Source organism: Somniosus microcephalus, chromosome 17, assembly GCF_052327205.1.
Source record: "Somniosus microcephalus isolate GS21.2 chromosome 17, FLI_Smic_1.0, whole genome shotgun sequence".
NCBI lineage: Eukaryota > Metazoa > Chordata > Chondrichthyes > Squaliformes > Somniosidae > Somniosus > Somniosus microcephalus.
In genome coordinates, this window is record NC_141003.1 from 69,275,557 (window position 1) to 69,302,491 (window position 26,935).

Genomic DNA, 26,935 nt, shown 5'->3' on the forward strand with positions numbered 1-26,935 from the left:
TGTCCACAATAACTCAATGAGAGTTTCACATGATCAATTGCTCATTTAGATAAGCCCTCTATTAAAGAGAATCTAGGACACTGAAATTTGTGGTAGCCCACCGTGCACATGCAAGTGGCAATTAGGAAAACACACATTGTGCAAACATATGAATTTGAAGGCAAAAGCATAAAATGATTATGTAACAAATCGGTCTCAGAAGGGAACAGAAAACCTACGAGGGAATTGGCTATTTAGATCTAGTACTGTGCAATGAGACAGCGTTAATTAATAACCTTGTAGTAAAGGAGCCTCTGGGGAGCAGTGATCATAATACAGGAAACTTTGTGCTATCCGGCACCCACGGGACTGAGCTGCTGCCGTTGCCTCAAAACTGCCGTACTCTCCAGAGTTAATGTTGAGAGATACGGAGATTCTTATCTCCGTATTTGACAACAAACACTGTTGCTTAGCAACAGCTTCTAAACACTCGGGTGTGGCCCTAAACCTCTGTAGCTGAAGCTGTTGCTATAGCTACAGACCTTGCACAGCTTGACTGTTCAAACAAAGCAAAAAAAAAAAAAAAAAAAGAATAAAAAACAGCTGCTGATTTTTGCCGGTGGCTCCAGATTGCCGGATAGCTCACCTCTGGATAGCACAAAGTTTCCTGTATGATAAAAATGTTATGTCGAGTTTGAGAGTGATTTAGATTATTCCGAAACTAGGGTCCTAAACCTGAACAAAGCAAACTACGTAGGTATGAGAGGCGAGTTGGCTAAGGTAGGTTGGGAAACTAGACTAAAAGATATGACAGTAGAAAAGCAGTGGCAAATATATAAAGAAACAATTCATAATTCGCAACGAATATACATTCTCTTAAGGAATAAAAACACCACGGGAAAAATGGTCCAACCGTGGCAAACAAGAGAAATTAAAGATAGTATTAGATTAAAAGGAAGAGGCTTATAATCTTGCCAAAAATAGTAAGCCTGAGGATTGGAAGGACTTTAGAATTCAGCAAAGGAAGACCAAGGAATTGATAAAGAAAGAGGAAATTGAATGAGAGTAAACTAGCAAAAGACAAAGAAAGACTGTAAAAGCTTCTATAGGTATGTAAAAAGGAAAAGATGAGCAAAAATAAACATGAGTCACTTACAGGCTGAGACAGGAGAAATTATAATGGGGAATAAGGAAATGGCAAAGAAATTAAAGAAATACTTGGGCCGCGATTTCACCGACCGAGGCGGGTCCGGGGTGGTGTTGCGGTCCCAGCCTGCTGCCTACTGCAACCCGCAATCTCCAAGTTATTTTACGTTAATAGGGCTTGTTAAACCCACCCTGTGAGGTTCCTGGCCAATTAAAAGGAAGCGGGTCTGATGATGTCATTTGATGACATCATCAGCTCGTTTCCTTAAAGGGGCTATGTCCAATTGATCTTGACAGTTCTGCTGTCAGTGTTTTACAGCACTGAGGTGCTGCAAACACTGACAAGTACTACACAAAGGTGCACGGCTGCACCCAGGCTCTCCCACGACTCCCTCCATATGCTTATGTAGGGAGTCACAACATGCAGGGAGGTTCTCTTCCCTTCCCATGGGCGGAAGAGACCTCCCCAGGAGATCAATGCAGTCTGGTTGTACATTGCACAGGAGGGTACAAGCAGGGATGTCGTCATGAGGACCAGGCTGCAGTGGCGCAAGCCTTTCAATCATCTCAGTAGATCAAGAAACGTTACTGCCAAGCCATACTCAACCTCACTCTGCCTTCCTTACCCTACTCCTGCACATCTCTACTCACACCAACTTACCTTGCACCTCCACTCATCCCTCTATATCTACATTATCACTTCCCCATCTCACTAGCCACCCCTCACCTTCATCCTACTGCAAGCATACCAACTAACAGTACACAAGGGTAGGCACTTAGGTGGTTTAGCCAATGTTCATGTGAAGTTTCTAGCAATGTGCTGTCAAACACTGAAACCTTTATTTTCAGCATTGTGTGTTCTTGGACAGATTTGTGTGCACCTTTGGAAGTGGCTTAGTGAGTTGTAGTGAATGGTGAGACATAAGGGTACCCCCGCAATGGTGATGAGTGTGAAAGGAATGGCTTAGGCATTGTAGGGGTGCTTTATGGTGTTGGTGTGGGGTGGTGCCAATCTGGCGCATCATGTGGCATCCATAGTGTACAGCGTCAAGTGAAGTAAATCTGGCCATGGTGAGGCCATCCCTGGCATCCTGGGTAGCAATGTGGTCGGGTGCTGATGCCCTGTGCAGCAACAGTTGATTGTGGAGAAGGCTAGTGTTGTTGCTGTTGTTGTTGGGGCTGATCTTGGTGGGATTCTGAGTACAAAGGTGAGATATTTTCAAGGTCATCGATGCTGATGGAATAGATGGCAGGTGAGGTTGAGATGAAAGAAGTGATCTGTCAATGGTGAGAGAGGTTATTCCAAAAGGTGGCACTGGATAGAGAGTTGGCTCCAAACATTTACAAGCTGCAGAAAGCTCAATATGTCTTCCAAATGCAGTAACCAACAATTTCTGAGCTTTGAAAGTGAACAGCTGTAACATGGGATTTTTTTATACAACTTTGGCAGCTGTCAGGTCATGAGATAATTCAATGCTGAATCCACTCATGACATGCTGAGCTGACGCGTTCCCCGAGCAGCAGGTAACCCGTGGGGGAGCATGTAAAATTGAAACGTAGGCTTAAAATAACAGTTAATTGGATGTTAACAACCCATTTAATGATGTGAATTGCCTCCCCCGCCGCTTGGTGTCAGGTCTGTTCAGCGCCGACAGACCTGACACCTAGGAGATTCGCGTGGAGGCGGGTTGACAGCGGGTTCCCTACCGACCGTCAATCTTTGCTATTTTGACAGCTGACCCGCCTCCGAACCCACCCTCTGAGCGCCGGCAAAATTCAGCCCTTTGTGTCTGTCTTCACAGAAGAAGACGCAAAAAACCTCCCGGAAATAGTGGCGAACCAAGGGTCTAGCGAGGATGAGGAACTGAAAGAAATTAGTATTAGTAAAAAAAATAGTACTGGAGAAATTAATGGGACTGAAAGCCGATAAATCCCCTGGACCTGATGGCCTACATCCTAGGGTTTTAAAAGAGGTGGCTATAGAGATAGTGGATGCATTGGTTGTCATCTTCCAAAATTCCATAGGTTCTAGAACGGTCCCCGTGGATTGGAAGGTAGCAAATGTAACCCCACTATTTAAGAAAGGAGGGAGAGCGATAACGGGGAACTACAGACCAGTTAGCCTGACATCAGTAGTAGCGAAAATGCTAGAATCTATTATTAAGGATGTGGTAACAGGGCACTTAGAAAATAATAATAGGATTGGGCAGAGTCAACACGGATTTATGAAAGGGAAATCCTGTTTGACAAATCTGTTTCTAAGGTTGTAATTAGCAGATTAGATAAGGGGGAACCAGTGGATGTGGTGTATTTGGATTTTCAGAAGGCATTCGATAAGGTGCCACACAAGAGGTTATTAAACAAAATTAGAGCTTATGCGATTGGGGGTAATATACTAGCATGGATTGAGGATTGGTTAATGGACAGAAAACAGAGAGTAGGAATAAGCTGGTCATTTTCGGGTTGGCAGGCTGTAACTAGTGGGGTACCGCAAGGATCAGTCTTGGGCCTCAGCTATTCACAATCTATATCAATGATTTGGATGAGGGAACCAAATGTAATATATTCAAGTTTGCTGATGATACAAAGCTAGATGGGAATGTAAGTTGTGAGGAGGATGCAGAGAGGCTTCAAGGGGATATAGACAGGCTAAGTGAGTGGGCAAGAACATGGCAAATGGAATATAATGTGGAGAAATGTGGTTATCCACTCTGTTAGGAAAACAGAAATGCAGAGTATTTTTTAAATGGTGAGAGATTGGGAAATGTTGGTGTTCAGAGGGACCTGGGTGTCGTTGTACACGAATCACTGAATGTTAACATGCAGGTACAGCAAGCAATTAGGAAAGCAAATGGTATGTTGGCCTTTATTACAAGAGGATTGGAGTATAAGAGTAAAGATGTCTTACTGCAATTATATAGGGCCCTGGTGAGACCACACCTGGAGTATTGTGTACAGTTTTGGTCTCCTTACCTAAGGGAGGATATACTTGCCATAGAGGGAGTGCAACAAAAGTTCACCAGACGGATTCCTGGATGGGGGGATTGTCCTATGAGGAGATTAGGCCTATATTCTCTAGAGTTTAAAAGAATGAGAGGTGATCTCATTGAAACATACAAAATTCTTACAGGACTTGATAGGGTAGATGCAGGGTGGATGTTTCCCCTGACTGGGGAGTCTAGAACCAGGGGTCACAGTCTCGGAATAAAGGGTTGGCCATTTAGGACTCAGATGAGGAGAAATTTCTTCACTCACAGAGGGTGGTGAATCTTTGGAATTCTCTACCCCAAAGGGCTGTGGAGGCTCAGTCGTTGAGTATATTCAAGACAGAGATCGATAGATTTTTTGGATAGTAAGGGAATCAAGGGATGTGGGGATAGTGCTGGAAACTGGAGATGAGGTAGAAGATCAACCATGATCTTACTGAATGGCGGAGCAGGCTCGAGGGAGCGAATGGCCTACTCCTGCTCCTATTTCTTAAAGGTCAAAGCCATTACAACTTTGTTTAGTAACACACCTAAGGACCGAAAAACATCTTTGGGTCTAACTAGTGGGGACAAGACTACCTAAAAATATTTGAATTATGAGTAGTAATATAAAAGCACGCGTGAGTACTTGGAGGGTTAATCCTATTTTTGGTACTAGCTCACCTGTTTTATTTAACGATTGTATCTTGAACTTGGTTTGTCTGAAGTGCGGGCTATATGGAGGCTCAATTAGATGTCCGGTTTGAGGGTATGAGATCGCTGTGAGCAAGTGATCATTTCCTGCAGCCTTCATTATCCTCCGGATCTGAAATGGAAAAGTAACCAAATTTTCACCTTCTGGTCAATACCCCAAATCTCATATAGGAACCAATTGATTCATGACAAAATGGAGCATAATATGCATTTACCTCAATGGCTGATTCAGGTGCAGGCCAGTTCTGATCATCCTCCCCAGAAATAAGCATCAAGGGGCATCTGATTTTATCAACCTGCCAATCAAACATAAGAGTTTATGCAGTGGAGAGTTAACAACAGTTCATGAGTATGAACTCCTGTCACTCAAATATCTGGCGGGCATGAGAAAGTAGAAATATCCTTTGCACAAGTGAGAAATATACAAATATCACTTTGCCATTTGAGCCCTTGGTAACTACCTTAGCTCAGAACTTTCTCTACATTTGTCTCCCTATAAAGGAATCTTTTGAATTCAAACATTTGTTTTGCAGCAGGAATTTATAACATGAGTTTGTGCAACAAACGCCATTAAAATTTAGAATTCCAATAGACAAAATTCACTTGAAATTTTGTTTCTTCAAATGTTACATGCAACTGAGCGCTACAAGTGAAAAATTATGATCTATTCCTACCTTCGCTTTCAGTTTTTAATAGACAGATAGCCAATTTACAGGTTTAAAATCATGTAGATGAGGGACCTTGAAGAGACACTTTAGTGTATTTTAAAAAAAACTTTAATACGGATGCTGTTACAGTTGCACTTCCACACACCATGCACATCTTTCCCGTGTTTATGGCCTGACAAGTTTCCATAAGCAGATCAAGCTCTTATTAAACAAGATATGCATCTATATACTAGGTGGCAGTGTCAGTTGTGAAGAGGATGTGAAGAGGCTTCAAGGGGATCTCGACAGGCTTAGTGAGTGGGCGAGAACATGGCAGATGTGATATAATGCGGATAAATGTGAAGTTATCCACTTTGGTAGAAAAAGCAGAAAGGCAGAGTATTTCCTAAATGGTGAAAGATTGGGGAATGCAGATGCTCAAAGGGACCTGGGTGTCCTTGTACATGAGTCACTGAAAGTGAATGTGCAGGTGCAGCAAGCCATTAGGAAGGCAAATGGTATGCTGGCCTTCATTACAAGAGGATTTAAGTATAGGAGTAAAGAAGTCTTACTCCAATTATATAGGGCCTTGGTGAGATCACACTTGGAGTACTGTGTACAATTTTGGTCTCCTTACCCAAGGAAGGATATACTTGCCATAGAGGGAGTGCAACGAAGGTTCACGAGATTGATTCCTGGGATGGCGGGACTATCGTATGAGAAGAGATTGAGTAAACTAGGCCTGTATTCTCTTGAATTCAGAAGAATGAGAGGGGATCTCATTGAAGCATACAAAATTATTACAGGGCTTGATAGGATGGATGCTGGGAGAATGTTTCCCTTGGCTGGGGAGTCTAGAACCAGGGGCCACAGCCTCAAGATAAAGGGTAGGCCATTCAGGACTGGGATGAGAAGAAATTTCTTCACAGAGGGTGGTGGAGGCTCAGTCATTGGGTATATTCAAAACAGAAGTCGATAGATTTCTGGCTAGTAAGGGCATCAAGGGATATGGTGATAGGGCCAGTGAATAGAGTTGAGGCAGAAGATCAGCCATGATCTCATTGAATGGTGGAGCAGTCTCGATGGGCCGAATGGCCTACTCCTGCTCCTATTTCTTATGTTTCCAGTGGGGTTTCGCAGGGCTCAGTACTAGGTCCCTTGCTTTTTGTGGTACAGGAAACTTTGTGCTATCCGGCACTGACGGGACCGAGCTGTTGCCGTTCCCTCAAAACTGCCGGACAAACCAGCGTTAATGTTGAAATATACGGAGATTTTCAGCTCCGTATCTGGCAACAAACACTAACAGCTTCTAAACAGTCGGCCGTACCTTGGAAGCGTCTGTCGTTTAGCAACAGCTTCAGAGAGACTTTGCAGAGCCTGATTGTTGAAAAAAAAGCCACGAGAAGAAAAAAAAACTAACAAAACGGCTCCTGATTTTTGCCGGTGGCTCGAGCTTGCCGGGCATTTAGCCTCCGGATAACACACAGTTTCCTGTATATATCAATGATCTAGACTTGAATATAGGGGGTATGATTAAGAAGTTTGTAGATGATACTAAAATCGGCTGTGTGGTTGATACTGCAGAAGGAAGCTGTAGACTGCAGGAAGATATCAGTGGCAAATGGAATTCAATCCGGATAAGTGTGAGGTAATGCATTTGGGGCGGGCTAACAAGGAAAGGGAATACACATTAAATGGTAGGACACTGAGTAGTGTAGAGGAACAAAGGGACCTTGGAGTGCATGTCCACAGGGCCCTGAAGGTAGCATGCCAGGTAGGTAAGGTGGTTAAGAAGGCATCTGGAATGCTTGCCTTAATTAGCCGTGGCATAGAATACAAGAGCTTATGTTCAACTGTATAAAACACTAGTTAGGCCTCAGCTAGAGTACTGCATGCAGTTCTGGTCACCACATTACATTAAAGATGTGACTGCACTAGAGAGGGTACAGAGGAGATTTACAAGGATGTTGCTGGGAGTAGAGAATCTTAGCTATGAGGAAAGACTGGATAGGCTGGGTCTGTTTTCCTTGGAACAGAGGAAGCTGAGGGGAGACCTTATTGAGGTGTATAAAATTATGAGGGGCCTAGATAAAGTGGATAGAAAGGACCTATTTCCCTTAGCAGAGGGGTCAAAAACCAGGGGGCACAAATTTAAAATAATTGGTGGAAGGTTTAGAGGGGATTTGAGGGGAAATTTCTTCACCCAGAGTGTTGTGGGGTTCTGGAACTCACTGCCTGAAAGGGTGGTAGAGGCAGGATCCCTAACCACATTTAAAAAGTACTTGGATGTGCACTTGGGATGCTCTAACCTGCAGGTCTACGGACCAAGAGCTGGGAAGTGGGATTAGGCTGGATAGCTCTTTGTTGGCCGGCGCAGACACAATGGGCCGAAATGGCCTCCTTCCATGCTGTAACTTTCTATGATTCTATTTACCAGGAATAAACAATACCATTTCCAGTGTACACAACAGAGATAAAAATGTGTTCACGCTTCATCCCAGGCACGTTACACCCTAGATAGTGTTGATACATGGTTGCATTTCGGTTCAGAGAGCAGGAACTGCCTATGGAAGTGTTCCTTTGAAGTGAACAGGAGTTAAAAATGTGTTGGAAGATAGTTCAAATTGTAATATCCAACACACTCTCACGAGACCTCAGAAGGCAGAACATCTACCACACCGAGAGGCCAGTTGTCCAGATTTATTTACAGTTTAAAATACACGGAAAGAGAAAGAGACACCATCTACAAGGCACAAGTAAGGAGTGTGATGGAATACTCTCCCCTTGCCTGGATGAGTGCAGCTGCAACAACACTCAAGAAGCTCGACACCATCCAAGACAAAGCAGCCCGTTGATTGGCACCCCATCCACCACATTAAACATTCACTCCCTCCACCACTGGCGTACCGTGGCTGCAGTGTGTACCATCTACAAGATGCAATGCAGCAACTCGCCAAGGCTTCTACGGCAGCACCTCCCAAACCCGCGACCTCTTCCACCTAGAAGGACAGCAGGCGCATGGGAACACCACCACCTCCAAGTTCCCCTCCAAGTCACACACCATCCTGACTTAGAAGTATATCGCCGATCCTTCATCGTCGCTGGGTCAAAATCCTGGAACTCCCTACCTAACAGCAATGTGGGAGTACCTTCACCACACGGACTGCAGCGGTTCAAGAAGGCGGCTCATCACCACCTTCTCAAGGGCAACTAGGGATGGGCAATAAATGCTGGCTTTGCCAGCGTCGCCCAGATCCCATAAGCAAATTTAAAAAAAATACTAACAGTATACTAATCAAATTTACATTACTTACAAACTAGATTAACTGCTTAAAACAAAGACAATCGTATAATTCTTATAGCTCCTCTCAGAAAGTTCCTGGAAATAATCTATTTAAACTACTTCCTCATAGTAAGTAGCTGAGGAGTGGCCTTAAAAAGCCAGGGTAGGTTAAACATATGGGCCATAAAATTCCTCAGGTCGCAATCCTGATGATTACGCTGGGATCACATCCAACCATGTGCTCCAACGCTGACTCCATTGCAGTTTATGGTGTCAGTGGAAGGACACCTTATTAGCTTGGGGAAAGTTCCATTATGGGTCAAATTAATATTTTTCATTGCAACTTGCTCTGCAATTTCTATTGAACTAAACATCTTTCATTATTCCTATACTTAGCAGAACCTTTTACCTGCACTATCCACTTTGGATCATCTGAAAACGGCAAGGGAATATTTCTCCATATCATAGCACCATCTTCTGTTAACTTAATTTTATCCAATTGACTGGGTAGGGAGGCCAAAAAAAGGAAAGAAAAGTCAATGACTAGACAATGAAACCCAACAGTAACACAGATATTTTTTCCATATTTTGTTAAATCCGTTAACACTCCCAGATTTTAAAATTAGTGTACCAACGACTTACATAACCTACCAATTTCACAACAGAGGAGGAGGCATTTGTGAGCTTTTTAATCAAGAGCTTTTGCAGAAGGCAACTGTGGTGTATGTAACCTGTTCCACCTTAAGAGAACTACTTTAAGAGATGTACTACTTTCTCTTGGCTGCTGTATACTGTAATACCGGTGGTGACCACACCGGTATATAAACGTTGTGTAGTGATTTGCTGGGCAGTTCAGCCCTGACCTCCGAATAGTAAAGACCTGTTAAAGTTATTCTTGTTGTCTGTGTCCAGTGATTTATAATAAGCATAACTGGGACACACAGACTCAACAGCAACCACTTCCCCCTGACCTTCAATGGCACCACCCTTACATTATACTCAATCCAAAGAAAGAGTATTTGGCTGTGCCCATATGAAGAACAGCAGACATACATAACATGAAAACACTAGGAAATTAGATTAACTTACTTGTAAAAGTCAGTTGAAAAATTAAATTTTCCTTCCTGGATAAGGTTAAAATGACTTCCACTGATGCAGATTAAGCACTTGGGCTAAGGGAAAAGCACATCAAATGCAGTAGATAAACAATCAAGATAAGCAAAAAGTGTTTTTATTCATGATAAAAATGAAACTATGGTCAAGAAGCTGGGTAACAGATTAATATGACGAACGTTCAGCAAATAAATCCATTGCAAAGGCCTAAATACCAGCCATACATGACCACAGCAAAATGTACGATAATGTACGCCAGGTCAGAATTAGCAAATGCTCTAGTTTAGTTGGGAAGCTTACTCTGAGATTGTCCTATCAGAAGTTTAATTTCTTCTGCATAAACGCAAGACTTACTGAATAAATCCCTATTTCAAAACACATGGTATGCCATGGGTTCTCAAGCTAGTTTGAAGGCTACAAGTAAATAAATACTCTGATGGAAAATTTATAGCTACCAATTCTCATTTTGACCCTTGCCACTGTAATTTTTCCTTTTGCAAACTTCTTTTACCAGTCAGATGTTTAAAAAAAAAATTATACAGGAATTGCTCTGTAGGCAATGGATTATAAATGAAAATACACAGAGAGTGAACAGATATAAACCCAGTTTAGATCTCACAGTAGTAAGATAACTGAAGTTGATATATTGTATTCTTCTCTAAACCTGTTTCATGGCTGGTCAACTTACATGAATATTTGGGATCTCTGTTGCCATCAGGAGTGCAAGTGTGAATCCAAACGAGAGCCCCAAAAGGGCAACTCTGCCTTTTGCAACCTTTGGGTGGTTATTCAGGGCATTGAAGGCTTCCTGTGAATCAGTAAATACAATGTTACAGTGCCCTTCATGATCTAACACAGCAACATCTCTATGTATCTAACAATAGAAAACACCAAGGGGCCGATTTTCCTGGAGCCATCAGGCGGGGTTTCAGGCGTGTGGGGGGGGGGGGGGAAATCCCAAATTCGGGGATCCCGACACCATCCCGCCCAAAACCCCGCTCCACGCAAGTTTCAGAGGCGGCGGGTACCCGCCCCGCACTGGGACCCGTCAACCCCAGGCGGGAAGGGATTAGTGCCAATTAACTGCCTGTTAACAGGTAGTTAACAGGCAGTTTTTAGCCTAATCCCTATTTTGAGGGGTGTCGTGTGGGATTCCCGACGGCTCCAAACCACGCCAGGTTAGAGCAGGCGGGCCGTCGGGTTGAAGGAGTTGGAGGGGTCGCAATGTCAGTGTTCAGGTGAGTGATGGGTGCATGAGTGCAAAGGTAAGTGTGTTTGGTGTGTCTAAAGTGTGTAAAGAACTTTTACTTACCTGTACTTACCTTAACAGCCTTTCTTCCTGTAGGTGTCAGGAGCGCATTACTCAGCCGGCACTTAAAGCTGAATGGCTGCGATCTGTGAAAAGTGACAGCCTTCAGCTTTGAGTGCTGCTGAGAGTTCTAACTGGGTCTGTGCAGAAGGACTCAGGTTAGAACTCAGACTGTCAGCGTTTGGCAGCTTCAAACAGCTGTGAAACACTGATATTTCATCTGTCAAGAACTCTTTGACGTCACCTGTTGCCAGGTAGCCCTTAATTGGCCTGCTGGCGGGCTCAACAAAGTCAATCCAGGGAAAATCGCGCGGATTGGCCGGACGTCGATGTAGGCGGGTCTAAAACCCGAAAGTTGTAGTCCCGCCTTCTTCCCGACAGCTTCGGGAAAATCGACCCCCAAATGCTTGAATTGCCTTTGCTGCAATGGTGCTGGAACTTCAGCAGAGTGTGACTTCCACCACCCCTTGCCTGTGCCTGACTTTGGCCCATTTCCTGCAACAGGATCATTTATATACTGAGTGAAGGCACCGGTGTCCTTTACAGCATCGCTGGGGTGCATGCCTTGGAGGCACGAAGAAGTGGAATTGTTACAGCGCCTTGCTGGATTTTTTTTTTTTTTTTTTTTATAAAAGGTCTAACTTTTTGAATTTGACAATTTACTTAATGCAAGTACTCGCAGAGCAAACTGGCCAATTATTTAACCCCCCATCCCCTTCCCCCAACCCTCCCCCCACCTCCCCAATTTGCTATGTCGCAAATAACAGGAAATAAATCTTACAACACCATCTCATTATTTGTGTTCCATTATAATACACAAGCCAGTATGTGGGTGGACATACTGTACACCCAGCATTACTTCTGGTAGAAAATCCCAGAAGTGGTGTTGGATGGCAGGGAGCTAGATTTTTTGTCCAGGTTTAGGCATTACCACAAAGGAAATTCAACAACCAAAGCTCCAAGTGTTTGAGAAACAGTAAACGTACATTGGAAGTAGGATAAAAAATTATCTAGGATTGTTAGCATAACAAACTGAGCAATTCCAAATTGTTAGATGTCATCAAAAATTACATTCGGTTTCCTGATAATACTAACTTCCCCCTAAAACAGACACAAATTACTGCAGCCACGTATGACCAGAAATGGACAATGGGCAAATAGTGTGCCATCTTCAGCACTGAGAAGCCAAAGTCATTACACTGAGAAATAGAGATCTTGATACTGCCCATTCAGATTTATTCTTCAGTTACAAAAAATCAGTTCTTTGGCTTGGTAATCACATCCGATCCACATTAGGACATGCAAGTGACAAAGGTGGCTGTGGTCTGTTACTGTCAACAACTTTAATTTTCCAAAAAGCCTACATCCACCCAGTAAAGAATACTGTAGCCTTTTTTGTCAGACAGAAGAGTAAACTCATCTTTTGCACCTGAACATTATACATTCCAAAGCAATTTAGACCATTGGACATGAGGAGCCTGATCCATACCAGTATCCATCCTCTGCAATGACAGGGAATGCGGCGAGGGGGCAGGAGGTGCCCTGATGGCACAAAGGGGGCTATAGATGGGTTGTGGAAGGAGGCTGACAGGCAGGACTGCAGTGGGAGGGTTGGGGGCCTAATGGACTGAAAGGGGCAAAAGGCAGTTCAGATCCCATGCTGCTCTCACCCCACTCCACCACAGGGCTTGAAGACCCTGTCCTCCAAATACTGCCAGATTCTAGTACTCCCAGACCATGGAATTTCCTCTGAAAGTATCGGGACAGACAGACTGCCATTACCGACAGACCCCAGGCTCCCCCAGTGCTGACAGATCAGTAACCCTGATAATACAATTTGGCGTAACATCCTTCTTCTTACAAAACCTCGAAATGGCCAAGGCGATTTGCTAGTATACAAATCAAAATAATGAAGGAAGAAAATGGGATCCATAAGACAACAGAGCTGAAGGATAACTTCAATTATGTAAAGATTTATCACAGCTAAAATGATGTCATCTTTACATTAAGTTTTCTGAATTTAATTCCTCTTAATTATTCAGTGACTTATCACTGGAATTATGGATGTGACAGTCAATCCAAATTTTACAATTCTTTGAGACATTAGTACTTTTGGCACTGATGTTTTCCTGATATAGTAAACATCTGCCAACTTCCTAATTATCACATTTGTAAATCCAAAGTAGTTGAAACATTGCAACCCATTAAAATATTCTTTACCTCAAAGTAAAACAGTTTTGGCTCAAAGGTTTGATGTGACTGTGGGACCGCCTTATGTCCCGTGTAAGCCAAAGCTAAGGTTGCAAATCCTCGGGATGCAAGAAGAGCTGCACGGTATTCAACAAGGCCTCCTCCACCACCCCACATATCTACAACAGCAGGAAATGGTCCAGGGCCTAAAAAACACAACAGTGAGTATAGTTCTAAAATGCATCCAACAGACTGCTATAATTCAGTAGAACATTGTGTACTACAGCTGAACCATGATTACTGCACATTGGAAGTAAATTTTATAGAACTTGCATGTGTATAGCGCCTTTAGATGCTTCACAAATAGAAAGAACAAACATCTTACATAGCACCTTTCAGGACCTCAGGACTTCCCAAGATGCTTTAAAGCCAATGAAGTACCTTTGAAGCGTAGTCACTGTTGTAATGTAGGAAACGCGGCAGCCAATTTGCAGACAGCAAGCTCCCAAAAACAGCAATGTGATAATGACCAGATAATCTGTTTTAGTGATGTCGATTGAGGGGTAAATATTGGTCAGGACATCAGGGAGAACTCCCCTACTCTTCTTCAAAATAGTGCCATGGGACTTGGTACAAAGTGGTTCTACACTTAGATCAAGATAATCCATTCAACTGGAATTGACCAGAATAGCTTTGCATGAGAAGGAAGTGCCTTTCAACTTGTTAGTCACAAGCGGACTATATATAGCACGTTTACCATACAAAACATCCCAACGCACTTTACAGGGTTGTACTAAGAGAATCAGAATACCAAGCCGAGGAGACAGTTTAGGAGGCTGAAAATTAATTCAATGCAAGAGAGGCCATAAAATATCACAAATGGAAATGTCACATTGATTGGTACAAGTGGAGTGACCTTCTAAAGTTGGGATTACGACACATCAATGGAGTAGAGTAATGGGTGTATTACACTGCAAATGGCTCTGCTGTATCTGATCCGAGAGCTCTTAAGTGTTGATACAATTAAAAATGAAAGTGTTCTATTTCATTGCATCTCTTATCTTGATGAACCAAAAATGCAATTAAGATTAAGAAATGCTTGTTCCCTTTCACAAATTACCCCACAATCCTATATTTGTATGGTTTCATCACTGGCAGTAGATTGGTCTGACTGCCTACCACAGAGATTCTATTACAAATACCTGGATTGAGAACTTAAAAGTGACTTTACTCAAAGAAGGTAAATCTAAGAAGTGTACTTTTTGTTTAAAATACTCCCCTATTTTTTTTTTACTGTAAAATAATATTCTCACTACGTTAATGAAATAACAGGAGATTCCCTATCACCAAATCCACAATACCCAGTATAGTTTTCAGAAATAACAACAGAAAATGCTGGAAATACTCAGCAGGCCAGGCAGCATCTGTGGAGAGAGAAACAGAGTTAACGTTTCAGGTCTGGGACCCTTCATCAGAACTGGAAAAAGCTGGAGATGTAACAGATATTAAGCAGGTGCAGAGCCGGGGAGGGGGGGGGGGGTTAGGAGGGGAGGAAGGAATAGAAAGAATACCCTGTGCTTTTGTAAGAGGCAGGAAAGATAAAATGTTGCAAATGGGAATGGCAAAAATCATACTGCATGAAAAATGGGGGCAGGGATAATTTTCAGGATAGTTTTCAGGATGGCCATTCAATTTGGTGCCTACATTATGCAGCTCTGGAACACTGCTCTTGAACACTTTGATGAATTAACTGTTTTCTCAAAGGCTTTGGAGATAGCCAAGGCAAAGTTTGGCACTGTATACTAAGCAAGTTACTATATGGATACACAGCAAAACAATTGTATACTCCTGGGATGATGTTTCCTCTGAAATCAATATTTGTGCTGTTGCTCATGGCTCACCTTCCAACTGTTTTTCCATTAATTTAGGGGTTTCCCAGTGTTCTGTTCCCTCTTCAATAACATCAACTTGTATTTATATAGCTCCCTTAACATAGTAAAACGTCCCATGGTGCTTCACAGGAGTGTTATCAAACAACATTTAACTTCGAGCCATTTAAGGAGATTTCAGGGCAAAGTCAAAGAGGTAGGTTTTAAGGAGCATCTTAAAAAGGAGAAAAGAGAGGTAGAGAGTTGGAGAGGTTTAAGGAGGGAATTAGAGCTTAGGGCCTCAGCAGCTGAAGGAATAGCTGCTAATGGTGGAGCAATTAAAACTGAGGATGCTCAAGAGGCCAGAATTGGAGGAGCACAGATATCTCTGAGGGTTGTAGGCAATGTTCCCCCTAAGTTCATCAGCTTTTCTGCTGGAAAAGATACCGCGCATGCGCAGCCGCTGGCCCGCGCACCTAAAATAAAAATTAGAGAGAACATTAGTTGTGGGGCTGGAGGTGGTTACAGAGCTAGGAAGGAGCAAGGCCATGGTGGGATTTGAAAACAAGGATGAAAATTTTAAAATAGAGGCGTTGCTTAACTGGGAGCCAATGTAGGTCAGCGAGCACAAGGATAATGGGTGAACGGGACTTGGTGCGAGTTAGGATATGGGCAGCAGAGTTTTGGATGACTTTTAAGTTTACGGAGGGTGGAAGATGGGAGGCTGGCCTGGGGTTCGTTGGAATAGTCAAATCTAGAGGTAACAAAGGCATGGATGAGGGTTTCAGCAGATGAGCTGAGGCAGGGGTAGAGTCAGGAGATGTTACGGAGGTGGAAACAGGCGGTCGTAGTGATGGCGTGGATATGTGATCAGAAGCTCATCTCAGGGTCAAATAAGACACCAAGGTTGTGAACAGTCTGGTTCAGCCTCAGACAGTTGCCAAGGAAAGGGATGGCGTCAGTGGCAGGGACCGAAGATAATGGCTTCAGTCTTCCCAATATTTAGTTGGAGGAAATTTCTGCAAATCCACTACTGGATGTTGGACAAGCAATAAGACAATGTAGAGACAGTGGCGGGGTTGAGAGAGGTGGTGGTGAGGTAGAGTTGTGTGTCGTCAGTGAACATGTGGAAACTGATGCTGTCGCTGAGGGGCAGCATGTAGATGAGAAATAGGAGGGAGTGAAGGATAAAACCTTGGGGGACCCCAGAAATAACGATGCGGAAGTGGGAAGAGAAGCCATTGCAGCTGTTTCTTTGACTTCAACTGGATAGATAAGAATGGAACTGGGCAAGTGCAGTCCCACCCAGTTGAATGACAGTGCAGAGTTGTTGGAGGAGGATGGTGTGGTCAAATATGTCAAAGGCTGCAGACAAGTCAAGAAGGACAAGGAGGGATAATTTACCTCCGTCACAGTCACATAGGATGTCATTTGTGACTTTGATAAGAGCCGTTTCGGTATGGTGGCAGGGGTGGAAACCTGATTGGAGGGATTCAAACATGGAGTTCCGGGAAAGATGGACACGGATTTGGGAGGCGGCAGCACGTTCAAGGACTTTGGAGAGGAAAGGGAGGTGGATATGGGGCGGTAGTTTGCAAGGATGGAGGTGTCAGGATTTTTTTTTTTTTTTTTTTTTTTTTTTTTTTTTTTTTTTTTTTTGAGGAGAGGGGTGATGACGACAGATTTGAAGGAGGGGGGGGACAGTATCAGAGGAGAGTACTGTTAATAATATCAGCTAACATGGGGGCCAGGAAGAGAAGTTGGGTGGTCAGCAGTTCAGTGGGAATAGGGTCGAGGGAGCAGGAGGTGGGTGTCACGGACACTCCATTCCTTCTTCCCATCAATAACCTCCTCCTTAGATCAATTTCCTACAGATTGCACCCCCTCAGTGTTCAAAACCACCAGACCTCTGGCAGTGTAATGTCTGAGTCACTACATCTTGATCTCCAGTATGCCCTTCAAATGGTGCAATAAAAATCTTACTTGTTTCAATTGTTCAAAAATACAATTTCTTGATGTCTTTCCCAAGTTTAACTCAACAACTACCATGATTGTTGACCTCCCTATAAAGCCCCAAGTCCATCCAGGCCTTCAGTACTGTTCTAACACCTGTTGCATTTGTCCATCTCCCTATCTCTCTCACTCATACAACCTTGTCTTTCTCTTTTATTGATAGTCTCTGCTGTTCTCTAAAATGTCCTCTTTTCATTCCTTCTAAGCTCCAAATAGACCTTCCGACACATTCTTCCTCTTCCCTACATCCCCACTGTGTTGAAATGAAGACTCATCACAAAGCCTCCTACTCTTAACTCACCATTTCCCAGGACCTCAACGCTGTGGAAGTCCTTACCCCATCCACCAATCCATCCTTCCTTCCTCGGATAATCCTACTAAGCTTTTAAATCCCAAACTTGGCACACTTAATCATTTCATTTTCATTTACCTGCCTTCTGTTTTACCCTTTTCATCCTTGTTTTGCATTATGGACTTTAGCCCTTTCCCTAGTTGTTCAATCATTTTATTTGGTTTATGTAAACATGCCAATTATCTTAACTCCATAAGGACCTGCTAGGCTGCTCCAGTGACATCACTGAAAAGAATCACCAGTGTATCCCAGAGTGTATCCATAGGAAAAAGCCAGGGCAACTTTGAACCATCTCAAGAGCTGCTTGACCCTGGGAAATCACAATTGGGCGTGCAGATTTCCCAGTTGACAGCACATTTTCCTGGAATTGCATGGTTCCAAGGCAGTTCTCAGGCTTGTCCGAAGTCACAGCTTCAGCAGTTTCCCACACTGACATTACTAGAGACACTTAACAAGGTGTCCACATGGTTACAAAAAAATGGCAATTTCCTCAAAAACGTGACAAGCAAAATTCTGGCGATTCCAACTAAATCTTAAATCTCCTTTAATAGTCACTAAAAAAAACCTAGACTTTAACTTAGTACGATATTTGAACGCAGGTCCCAGAGGTGAACAAAACATTCTCACACACTGTGTACTTCAGAATATTTATCAGATGAAAATATCTTCAGCCAAACAACAGTAACCTTTCACGAGAGTTTGAATAACATTGGCAAAACTGCAAAATGCAAGATTGTCAGTGGCTCAACCTAGTGCATCAACAGCACCACAGAGTTGGAGAAAACATGAGGCATTCCAGCTGTGGCCGCTCAAGTTAGAACATTGAAAATTCAGCACATTATCTAGGCCAACAGTACAGAGGGAGCATTGTATAACCAGAGATGCTGCCATTTAGATGAGACATAAACCTAAGCTCCTCTCTGCCTGTTTGTGTGGTTCAGGTGAACGTTAAAGATCCCATGGCACTATCCGAAGAAAAGCAGGGAGTTCTGGAGTCCTAGCTAACATTTCTCGCTTAACTACTATCACCAAACAGAAATATTCTAGCCATTCATGCAGTATCTGAATGTGGGATCTTGCTGTGTGAAAACTGGCTGGTGTGTTTCCCTACATATGAGTGAATGTACTTCAATGTAATTCACTTAATTCAAAGTACTTTGGGACGTCCTGAGACACACAATGAATGCTATGTAACGCTATTTATTTCTCTCTTTTTCCATGGTAAGGAATCAGGTAGGAAAAAGGAGAGAAAGAATGTCCATTAGTGACCAAATATAGAAAGACATTGGGAAAGGATTCAGGAAAAGTCAAAACTGCAGAATGGTCCATGGCATGCTGGATGCAAAAGAAGCAAAGATAAATAGTGAAACATTATCATTTACCTGGTGGAAAGAACATTGTTCCAATGACACGACCCTCTATGTGCTCTAACCTGGTGGTGCCTGGGGCCATATAAAAACGTTCTAATACAGTTGATGCCAGTACTGCCGCCTTGTCAAAATCACTGGAAATCCATCCATCATACACAGAAATGGTTATCGAAAATGGGACTGTCACATCCTTCTTCCTCAGCCTAAAAGGTAAATTGACATATGCTGGGATTATAACCTGCTACTAAAAGTCAAAATAGAATTAAAAATGTGATGGCATACATTTTCCTGTTTGGTAGAATTAGGTCTTTTGTCTGACATCAGGTGATTTTCCGGCCTCAGGGCTACTTCCATAATTTGGGCGGGCTCCTTGGCCTCAGTGGACGAGGCCACGTGCCATGGGTTTGGAGACTGGCTATGGCAGACCTCAGAGAGCTGCTGCAGCAGAGCGTTGCCAGCAGCCACAGAGATGCCAGCTCAAGTTTGAAAAATAATTTTTCTTTTGAATTTGCCACTAAAGCTTATGCTGTCCATGGCAATGCTGATATGAACCATTATACTGTTTTATTTCACGCAGATGAACATACGGAGCAATAGTTATGATCGGATTCACTTATTGAACTAGTACAACTTGTCTTCACATAATAATACAAAACTAATAAACACACCACACTACCCCACTTCAGTGGGTCATCTTGCTTGACTTAAAAGAAAATGTCTAACTTCTGTCTCTGGTATTTCTTCCTCCTGCTGCCTGACTGCCTGTTCCAAAAGCTTGACTGCCTTCCAGTACCTGTCACCCTGCTTTATTTCTGGCTGTTCACAAACGAGAGTAAAAACCTTCCAGCACAATGGGTGTGATGTAGTTTTTGATTATGGAGACAAGCTAACACATTGCTTATTATTTTCAGTCTATGAGGGAACAACATCAAAGATAGCTTATCAGCAATTTAATTACCTACTGTCTCAGACCCCCTTTTTGTCTTGCAGGAATGCACTATGCATTAAAGCTCAAAATTTAAAGGCCTAGAAATTGGGTATAGCCCCGCTTGAGGCGTTAGAACTGGCGCTGCGCAAAGTTTATAGCCAGACGCAACTTATCGCCGCCTGGCGCGATATTGGGTTGCATCGCCCCCAAAGGTGATTGAGGCGCAAATTCAGACGTTGCACGGGACTCCTAAGGCGCTAAACTTCCGGCGCAACCCAATATCGGCGCGGACGGGCGCAACGCAGGTGCTCTCAATTACCGATAACCACGAGACTTCCAGGCGCCGGCCGGCTCTTAAAGGGGTGGGTCAGTCAGCCTCAGCTTCCACACTCAGCGCCTTGTAGGCCTCAGAATCGGCGCAGGCCCTTCTCTGGCACAAAAAACTTGGACCAGATGGAGGTGGTGAGACAGAGAGCAGAGCGCTTCAGCAATGAGGCTCTGGAGCAATTGGTGGCCGCAGTGGAGCGCCATCGAGATGTTCTGTATCCAGACAATGGCAGGAGGTCGAATCAAAAGGAATACCGCCGAGCTTGGAGGGATGTTTCTCAGAGGGTCAACTCCAGCAGCATGGTGACCAGGAGCCCTTTACAGTGCAGGAAGAAATTCAACAACCTCACTCAGGTCGTGAGGGTGAGTGGTGTTTATGCAAACTTCTGATTCCCTCCATCTGCACCTGACTTTATGGCTACAGGGTGCGCGATGCCCCAATGGCCATGTGTCAGCAAGCACCCATGGCCCTTTCTGGGCACACACATGCACATTTGACTCAGGGCATCATGTAAGGGCTCTTCCATCATGGGGGGCATGAGATGATCACTCAGGGCATCATGTAAGGGCTCTTCCACCATGGGGGGCATGAGATGATCACTCAGGGCATCATGTAAGGGCTCTTCCACCATGGGGGGCATGAGATGATCACTCAGGGCATCATGTAAGGGCTCTTCCACCATGGGGGGCATGAGATGATCACTCAGGGCATCATGTAACATAACATCCCCTTCTTTCCCCTGCAGTCCAAGCTGGCGAAGATTCGCAAAGACCAGCTTCGAACCGGTGGAGGACCTTCACAAGTGGTCACTCTCACGGATCTCGAGGAGAGAGTGCACCAGATTCTTGGAGGACGTCTGAGTGGTCCTGTTACCACTGCAGCTGCCGACCCCATTGTCGACAGCGATGGTAAGGTTCTCACCTTTTACAGCTGTCTCCTTCCACTTGGTCCCCCCGCCAGCATGCTTTCTCACTGTGGAGCCATGTCAGAGCCTTGCCGCAATCTGGCATGCCTTGCTGCCAACCTGTCCTTTTGCTAAAGCCACTCTTCCACCTCCCTGCTTTCAGATGCTGCATCACCAGCTCGGGATCCGGGCCCTGAAGCTGCCAGTGCCAGTGCCTCCGGAGGCGAGGATCAGGAGGAAGCCGGACCATCCGTTCCAGCCTCAGGGGAGCTTACACATCTGCAGACTGGGGATAGTAGTTCCCTGGAGGGAAGGGGGGGGGGCTCTGATGAGGAGCCAGTTGCCGGAACAAGCGGCCTGCAGCAACGCGAGGGGGGTAGGCAAGTTCGGGCACCGGCTCCCCGGAGGGCAAGGCAGGGAACGATGACTGCTGCACAGAGTGCAGAGGAGGTGCGTAGCCTGGTTGAAATGAGCACCCAGGCCCGGCTCAGGCACACTGAGCTTATGGCTGCAGTGGGGAGTATGCCACAGTCGATAGAAACACTGGCAAAGAGTGTGCTGGACTTTGGGGCAGCAATGGAGAGGACTGTCCAGGGCTTCGGGGCAGCAATGGAGAGGACTATTCAGGGCTTCGGGGCAGCAATGGAGAGGAGTGTCCAGGGCTTCGAGGCCGCTATGGAAAGGACTGTTCAGAGCTTCGGACAATCCCTGGAAAGGTCTGTCCAGGGCTTGTCTGAGGCAGTGGAACGGACTGCTCCGGCCTTGTCCGAAGCAATGGAAAGAACTGTCCAGGGCTTCTCCGAAGCACTGGCACCTGCCACACAGGTCCTCACTTCTGCCACGCAGTCACTTGCTGACCTCGTCCACACCCAGATTGAGGCAACACGAACTCTCACTGCTGCCACCTTATCTGCATCAGCTAGGATCACCCCGGGCCCTTCCAGTACCACACGAGGCCAGGAAGCAGTGGAGCAGTCGATTGTGGCAGATGAGCCGAACCGGTCCCCTGAGAGCGCCAGTGTGTCGTCCGACCATGGTGCAGGTGTCCTCTCTCGGCAGGTGACCATTGCTCATGCCACCGCTGGAACGTCTGCAGTGCAGCTGCCACCACCTGCAGTGCACACTGCTTCCAGCCATGCCCAGATCAAGCAGCCAGCCTCCGCACCCTCCAAGCCCAGAGGTCATCCAGCCTGTCCCTCAGGGGCTTCTGCGCTTCCAGACAGTCAGCAGGCGTCCCCCAGCCTTGACGCCGCCACTAGGGTTCAATTACGTAGGAGCAGCAGGGAGGGAAGGGGCCGACCGCGAAAGAGAAGTCGGTCTCCATCAAGGGGCCAGCAGTAGAGGGAGTTGCTGAGACGTTTCTTTCTCCAAATTCAAGGACGCCCTCACCTGTTGTGATTGTTTGTGATGGTTTGTTTAGTTTTGCGGCTTTGCCAGAGAGTTAACTGTTATTTTGTTAGTTATGGTTTCTGTTGACATGACGTCGTTATGCTGGAAGGAAGCACTTTTTTGACAATAAAGAATTTTTTTTATTTACAATGGTACTCGTAACTATTTACACTCATGGTGGCCTTCATAGGCTTTGTACGATCCGAAGTGCGCAGGACGAATGTCACCCATCATTCCGTCAGAGGGGCCTAGAACCGAGTCCTTATGAGCCTCTGACGGACGGCCCTTCCAGTTTCAGGAGCCCTTCCATCTTCCTCCTCCTCCTCCTCGTCCGCATGCTCCTCCTCCTCCTCCTCCTCCTCGTCCGCCTGCTCCTCCTCCTCGTCCGCATGCTCCTCCTCCTCCTCGTCCGCCTGCTCTTCCTCCTCCTCCTTGTCCGCCTGCTCTGCTGGACCTTGAGGGTCGGCTGGCATTGGCTGGGTTCGTCGAATGGCCAAGTTGTGGAGCATGCAGCAGACGACGACGATGCGACCCACTTGCTCCAGCGAGTACTGCAGGGCTCCCCCCGAATGGTCTAGACAGCGGAAACGCTGTTTGAGCACACCAATAGTGTGCTCCACAATGTTCCTGGTCGCCTGATGGCTGCTGTTGTAAAGCTCTTCTGCCGGGGTGGCGGGCAAACGGAGTGGGGTCATGAGCCATGGGCAGAGAGGATAGCCCTTGTCGCCAATAAGCCAGCCTCGTGGGTGAGCCGGGCCCTCAAAAAGGTCAGAAACTGAGGTCTGCCGCAGGATGAACGCATCGTGGCTGCTCCCAGGGAATTGTGCGTTGACTGCCATGATCATCTGGCGGTGGTCACAGACCAGCTGGACATTGAGGGAGTGGAACCCCTTGCGGTTGCGGAACTCCTCAGGATTCTGTAATGGCGCCCGCAAAGCCACGTGTGTGCAATCAATGGCCCCCTGCACCATGGGGAAGTCCGCAATATCAGCGAATCCCTGCGCGCGCTCCGCCTACTTCTCCAGGGTCACAGGGAAGGTGATTAATTGACGCCTCCTTCTATAGAGGGCAGCTGTCACTTGCCGGATGCAACAATGCACCGCAAATTGAGATATATTCGCGATGTCCCCAGTGGCTGACTGAAAGGATCCGCTGGCGTAAAAGTTCAGGGCAACAGTCACTTTGACGGCCACTGACAGAGAGGTCCTGCACCGTAGACGCGGCTGCAGATCTTCAGCAAGCAGGTGGCACAGCTCACTCACAACCTCCTTACCGAATCTTAGCCTTCGCAGACACTGCTCCTCCGACATGGTAAGGTATGACACCTGCTGCCTGAAAACCCTCGCAGCGTATCATCGGATTGGGCGACCTCCATTGCCCCTCCTCCTTCTGGCCAATCCGGGCCCTCTCTCCCGCCGTCTCTGTGCCCCTTCCAAGTGTCCGGCCATGAGGACGTTCCCCTCCAAAGCAGCTCCCATTGCTATGCCAGACGGGCAACACGCAGTAATATGATAAGGCAGGATCTGGCCAAAGTGGACTGGGAGCAGCTACTTATAGGAAAATCCACATCAAAACAGTGGGAGACTTTCAGAAGGGAAATAGAGAGAGTACAACGCCAACATGTTCCTGTAAAGGTCAAGGGTGGGACCAACAAGCAAAGGGAACCTTGGATGACAAGGGATATACAAAAATGCATTAGAAATAAAAGGGGGGCTTTTGGCAGTTACAAAAGACTAAAGACGGAAGAAGCCCTAGAGGAGTATAAAAAGTGCAGGGGCATACTTAAAAAAGAAATTAGGAGGGCGAGGAGGGGCCATGAAATAACACTGGCGAGCAAAATAAAGGAAAATCCTAAGATGTTTTATAAGTATATTAAGGGCAAGAGGATAACCAGGGAAAGGGTAGGGCCCATTAGGGACCAAAGTGGCAATCTGTGTGTAGAGCCAGATGATGTAGGCGGGGTTTTAAATGAATTTTTTGCATCCGTGTTCACTATGGAGAAAGACGATGCAGACATAGAAATCGGGCAAGGGGACTGTGACATACTTGAACATATTAGCATCGAGAGGGAGGAGGTGCTAGCGGTTTTAGCAGGCCAAAAAGTGGATAAATCCCCAGGCCCGGACGAGATGTATCCCAGGCTGCTGTGGGAGGCAAAGGAGGAGATTGCAGGGGCTCTGACACAAATTTTCAGAACCTCTCTGGCCACAGGGGATGTACCAGAGGACTGGAGAACAGCTAATGTAGTACCATTATACAAGAAGGGTAGCAGGGATAAACCAGGGAATTACAGGCCAGTGAGCCTAACATCTGTGGTAGGGAAATTATTGGAAAAAATTCTGAGGGACAAAATTAGTCTCCACTTGGAGAGGCAAGGATTAATCGGGGATAGTCAGCATGGCTTTGTCAAGGGTAAATCATGTCTGACAAATCTGATTGAATTTTTCGAGGGGGTGACTAGGGGGGTGGATGAGGGAAATGCTGTGGATGTGGTTTACATGGACTTCAGTAAAGCTTTTGACAAAGTCCCGCATAGGAGACTGGTCAAGAAGGTAAGAGCCCATGGGATCCAGGGTGCCTTGGATCCTAAACTGGCTGAGTGGCAGGAGGCAGAGGGTGATGGTCGAAGGTTGCTTTTGTGACTGGAAGCCTGTGTCCAGTGGGGTACCTCAGGGATCGGTGCTGGGTCCCTTGTTGTTTGTGATCTACATAAATGATTTGGATGAGAATGTAAAAGGTATGATCAGTAAGTTCGCAGATGACACGAAAATTGGTGGGGTGGTAAATTGCGAGGAGGAAAGCCTCAGGCTACAGGACGATATAAACGGGTTGGTCAGATGGGCGGAAAAGTGGCAAATGGAATTTAACCCTGAAAAGTGCGAGGTGATGCATTTTGGACAGACAAATAAGGCAAGGGAATACACAATGAGTGGTAGGACCCTAGGAAGTACAGAGGGTCAGAGGGACCTTGGTGTACATGTACATAGATCCCTGAAGGCAGCGGAACAGGTAGATAAGGTGGTTAAAAAGGCATATGGGATACTTGCCTTCATTAGCCGAGGCATAGAATATAAGAGCAGGGAGGTTATGATGGAGCTGTACAAAACGCTGGCGAGGCCACAGCTGGAGTACTGTGTGCAGTTCTGGTCACCTCACTATAGGAAGGATGTGATTGCTTTGGAGAGGGTGCAGAGAAGATTCACCAGGATGTTACCTGGGATGGAGCGCCTCAGCTATGAAGAAAGACTAAACAGGCTGGGGTTGTTTTCCTTGGAGCAAAGAAGGCTGAGGGGCGACCTGATTGAGGTGTACAAAATGATGAGGGGCATAGATAGGGTAGACAAAGAGGAACTTTTCCCCTTAGTAGGGGGGTCAATAACAAGGGGGCATAGATTCAGGGTAAGGGGCAGGAGATTTAGAGGGGATTTGAGGAGGAACTTTTTCACCCAGAGGGTGGTTGGAATGTGGAACTCAATGCCTAAAAGGGTGGTAGAGGCAGGAACCCTCACAACATTCAAGAAGCATTTGGATGAGCACTTGAAATGCCATTGCATACAAGGCTATGGACCAAATGCTGGAAAATGGGATTAGACTGGACAGGGATGGATGGGCGGCGCAGACACGATGGGCCGAAGGGCCTCTTTCTGTGCTGTAAAACTCTATGACTCTATGACTCCAACTGCTCCGGACAGGGCTGCAGGTCCCAAGTCTCCGAAGGCTAAATCCGAAAAAGACTGTGCAACAGTAGCTCACCAACTCTCTCCAGCAACGCTCAGAATGAACAGGCCAAGTGGCTGCAGCTTTTATACTAGAGCTGTCCCCTTTAAATAGCGCCCCCCGACTCCGAGAAGGGCCTGGGAACATTCCATCCAACTGTCACTAATAGCACCAGGCGGAAAGGTTCCGGGCGCCACCGAATATCCGGTCAGGGGCGCCAAAAAGGTGTTGCACACTGAAATGACGTCATTAACTGCTTGCGCACGCGGGCACGCGCTAAGAGTTAGCGCAGGCGCTAAATGGATACTCAATATGGGAGGTGTCGCTATCTTCATTGCGCCTGCCCGAATATTGGGTAACGCCCCAATTCTCGGGCTCTTTAGGCGCTAATCGCTGGCGCAAACAACCGAATTTCTAGGCCAGTATCTTCCCCCCCACCCCCCCCCCTCACTCACCTAATCATTTCTTTCAAAAAAATGGTCAAAAGGTTGCAAATCATCACAATACTGACCTTTCATTTCTAGTACCAGGATTTAAATCCAACCCAGGCTGATGGAATGAAAGTCTCCTCTATCTGTTGACTGCCTTAAATGAAGACTTTGGGCAGACTCAGTCATGTTCTGAGTGAACACAAAACCACCCACGTATGGCAAGCTCACCTCAAAGACCACAGAATGATTACTGTGGAAAAATGGAAAAATGGCATACTGGTGTACTAG

General features: G+C 45.7%; 1 protein-coding gene across 3 annotated transcripts in view; it reads right to left on the minus strand.

Moving 5' to 3' along the window:
• Nucleotides 1-26,935, minus strand: part of LOC147105827 (peroxisomal succinyl-coenzyme A thioesterase-like) — a 99,689-nt gene that overhangs the window by 11,507 nt on the left and 61,247 nt on the right. For all 3 annotated transcript variants that reach the window (XM_086010599.1, XM_086010598.1, XM_086010600.1), the window contains 7 exons: nt 18,963-19,153; nt 13,378-13,553; nt 10,537-10,656; nt 9,825-9,907; nt 9,145-9,238; nt 5,021-5,101; nt 4,776-4,917 (listed from right to left, as the gene is read on the minus strand). In XM_086010599.1, coding sequence (XP_085866725.1) covers nt 4,776-4,917; nt 5,021-5,101; nt 9,145-9,238; nt 9,825-9,907; nt 10,537-10,656; nt 13,378-13,553; nt 18,963-19,153 — 887 coding nt within the window. The remainder of the gene's footprint in view (nt 1-4,775; nt 4,918-5,020; nt 5,102-9,144; nt 9,239-9,824; nt 9,908-10,536; nt 10,657-13,377; nt 13,554-18,962; nt 19,154-26,935) is intronic.